Source organism: Macaca thibetana, chromosome 13, assembly GCF_024542745.1.
Source record: "Macaca thibetana thibetana isolate TM-01 chromosome 13, ASM2454274v1, whole genome shotgun sequence".
NCBI classification, from domain to species: domain Eukaryota; kingdom Metazoa; phylum Chordata; class Mammalia; order Primates; family Cercopithecidae; genus Macaca; species Macaca thibetana.
This window is the reverse complement of record NC_065590.1, coordinates 106,112,218-106,115,459: the sequence shown is the minus strand read 5'-3', so window position 1 is coordinate 106,115,459 and position 3,242 is coordinate 106,112,218. Positions and strand designations below refer to the sequence as shown.

General features: G+C 59.0%; 1 protein-coding gene across 2 annotated transcripts in view; it reads left to right on the top strand.

Moving 5' to 3' along the window:
- Nucleotides 1-1,494: 1,494 nt before the first annotated feature.
- Nucleotides 1,495-3,242, top strand: part of SNTG2 (syntrophin gamma 2) — a 374,364-nt gene continuing 372,616 nt past the window's right edge. For both annotated transcript variants that reach the window (XM_050753205.1, XM_050753204.1), the window contains exon 1: nt 1,495-1,724. In XM_050753205.1, the coding sequence (XP_050609162.1) occupies nt 1,653-1,724 (72 nt within the window). In that variant the 5' untranslated portion in view covers nt 1,495-1,652. The remainder of the gene's footprint in view (nt 1,725-3,242) is intronic.

Genomic DNA, 3,242 nt, shown 5'->3' with positions numbered 1-3,242 from the left:
AACATCGATTTTTCAATATTTATTTGTTTACAATGCGTCACATTCTGTTCCTAGATAGGGTTAACCTCTGAAGACCTCCGATTTCGCTGCTTTTCCTCGCCGTGGAGCGGGAATGAAATCGGCATCCCGGCCTCGGCGATGCGCGCTCGTTCCTGGGCCGGAGGATTTGGAAAGGGAGGAAAATATCCACATTTTTAAAAAAGTGGGTAGCCCTTGGCTCACGCCTGTAATCCCAGCACTTTGGGAGGCCGAGACGGGCGGATCATGAGGTCAGGAGATCGAGACCATCCTGGCTAACACAGTGAAACCCCGTCTCTACTAAGAAATACAAAAAATAGCCGGACGAGGTGGCGGCACCTGTGGTCCCAACTACTCGGGAGGCTGAGGCAGGAGAATGGCGGGAACCCGGGAGGCGGAGCTTGCAGTGAGCTGAGGTCCGGCCACTGCACTCCAGCCCGGGCGACAGAGCGAGACTCCGTCTTAAAAAAAAAAAAAAAAAAAAAAAAAAAAAAAAGTGGGTAGCCTTGTATGCCCCCTCACTCCCCCGCCGCACTGGAATCTATCCTAAACTTACTTTCATTTACATTAAAACGGGACGGTTTGAGTCTACCAAACCCAATACCGCATCTGTGAGGCTCCTTTTGGCACAAACCTGAATGAACAGCGGGAACCGCCGCCTCCGCGGGCGCCTGAGATCTGGGGTCCCCTCCCCACCCGGTCTCCCCGCTCCAGCCCCCGCCCCATGAGCCCCAGGAAGGCACCGCCGAGCGCCGGGTCCTCGCAGGGTCCGGGAGACTCCGCGGACCGGAGGCGGGATGGGGGGCCCGAGCTTTGGGGGCGGGAAGGGAGGGTGGGAGGAGGAGGAGGGGAGCGGGGTTGGGGGAAGTTGGGGCTTCTGTATCTTTTCTCTGGGTCAGGACATCCTCGGGCCCTGCGCTGTTTCTCCAAGGGCTGGGGAGACGCCGTGGGGAAAGGTCTGAGGATGCGGCCGGCGGGCACAGGTGTGGGGGCTTCAGAGGGCCCGGGAGGACCCATGGGCCTCGAGGCTGTGGACTGGAAATGCCCCTGATGAGAAGCTGAGAACCTTTGGCCAGGGAGGTGGGGCGGCCGGGAGAGGTCGTCAAGCCGGTCCACAGCGCGCCCGTCTGCGCCCCAAAGGAGCGGGGGTGCCCCCCTCCCATCCACCCACCCGCCGCCGCCGCGCGCCGCGGACCTCGGCGACCCAGCCCGGGTAGAAGCGCGCGCTCCCCGCCTCCAGCCTCGTGCGCCGGCCCCTGCCCCGCCGGCCCCGCGATGGTGCCCCCTCCACCCCCGCGGGAGCGCCCCTGTCCCCCCATCCTGGCACTTTCCCAGGAGTCGCGCGCCGGTTTCCCGACCCGTGGGAGCGCCCCTCTCCCGACTCCCGCGGATCCGCGCTCGCCGCCCTCCCCGCGGGTGCGCGCCCGGCCCCTCCTTCACCCGGGGCGGGTCTGCGTGGGCGGCGCTCCCGGGCGGCGGGCGGAGCTCGGGTTCCCCAGCTCCGCGCCCCGGTGTAGCCTGAGCTGGAGCCGGAGCCGGCCGAGGGGCGCGGACGCCAGGCTCCTGGCTCCAGGGCGGGGTCCTGGCGTTGAGCTCGGCCGGCCCGGAGCGCGGACCCAGCCGCAGGGGTAGCGATGAGCACCGAGGGACCCCCGCCCCCGGCCGCCCCCCGCGGACGTCCGGGCTGCCTGCTGGTGCCTGCGCGGGTGAGTGCGGCCCCTCTGCGCCCCTGCACCCCCGGCCCGCTTCCTTCTCCTTCGCGCCCGTCTCCATCCACGCCCACCTCGTTCCCCGCGACCCCTTCCCTGTCTCCGCGGGCGGCTGGTCGGAGGGTGGACGCCGGAGCCCCGGGACGCAATGGGCACCCGCCCCCTGGCCGCTCTGCTCCCTCCAGCGCGGTGTCTTACTGGAAACTTGCAGGCTTTGCTCTTCGAGTGTCTTGCAAGGCTTGGTTTTGGGGTGCACGGGCTTCCCTAAACTGCGTGGGAGGTAACGCTTTCCAGAATTTGGAATTTGAGATCGGCCCCACATTCCTTCCCAGGAGCGGCTCCTTTGGGTCCAGGCGGTGGTGCGGACCGGAGCGTCCCCCCTGCAGCCTTCTGGCGCCCAGGCCGGGTCTGAGCTGGCTGGAGTGAGCCTGGCCAGGTGCGTGGCGCGGCCTCGGCAGGTGCTGGGGGCTCTTGGCCATTCGGGGAGCCGCTGGGACGCCAATTGGGTAATACGGTTTCTTTCTTGAAGTCTATTCTAGTTCTTACCCTAAATAACTCCCTCTCTACCTTCTTACTTTTAAATAACTAAACTATTTATTGACAGAAAACAAGTATTAGTTCAAAGAAAAACGAAAAGTTCTTGGAAACCTTCAAGTTGCCACCCACAGCACAGCCCCAAGTTGTGAAAGCAGTTTAAGGGAGCACGTGGCCACCCCAGCCCTAGGAAGCTGCCTGGGAGCGCGGCTGTTCAGGAAAATGCATTGACAACCCCTCCTTTAGGATTCCTTCCCCAGGAGCTCCTAGGCCCCGGAGCCACCAGGAATAGGACAGCTGAGAGACGGTTCAGAAGGCCACAGGCTGAGGGCTGCTACACATTCCTATTGTCATAATAACGATTCTAAACTAGGACAGTGGTTGTAGCTACTGTGTGATGTTAAAAAAAATTATGGAGATAGATGCATCTTCATTCAAGTCGTACCTTTTTGGACTTTTACTACAAAATATGAAAATTAAATTTCATGTAAAATGTGGGTGTTTATTTCTTGACGTATTTGTAACATGAATAGCCATCCCGCTGTTGCCCATGGTAATCAAACCCGAGAAAGTACGCGGGGATTACCTGGAAATAAACTGCAGTAAAAACTGCAGGCGCTCTGGAATCACAGCTTTCCCTCTGGTCACCGCCTTCAGCTTTATAATGATGCCCTCCCATGGTTAGGAATTGTGCATTTTTCTCGAGACATTCTTGCAGCAAGTCTTGCTTTTAATCATTGTAATTATAGCAGAAGCTTTGAAGTGGATTCATCATACTTCATAATTGACCCACTTGATGAGTTATTGGCAATAACGTCAACAAATACAGCAACTGCGCGTATTCTAGTAAATGTTCTCATTTGTGCTCAGTGTTAATTAAGGGGCTGAATTTGATGTTTTCCAGTCAAGGGTGGCCTCTGCTCACCTGTTTGCTATAAGATGTGACTGGTGCTTTCTTTGTAAAAAGGACCTTGATTATTT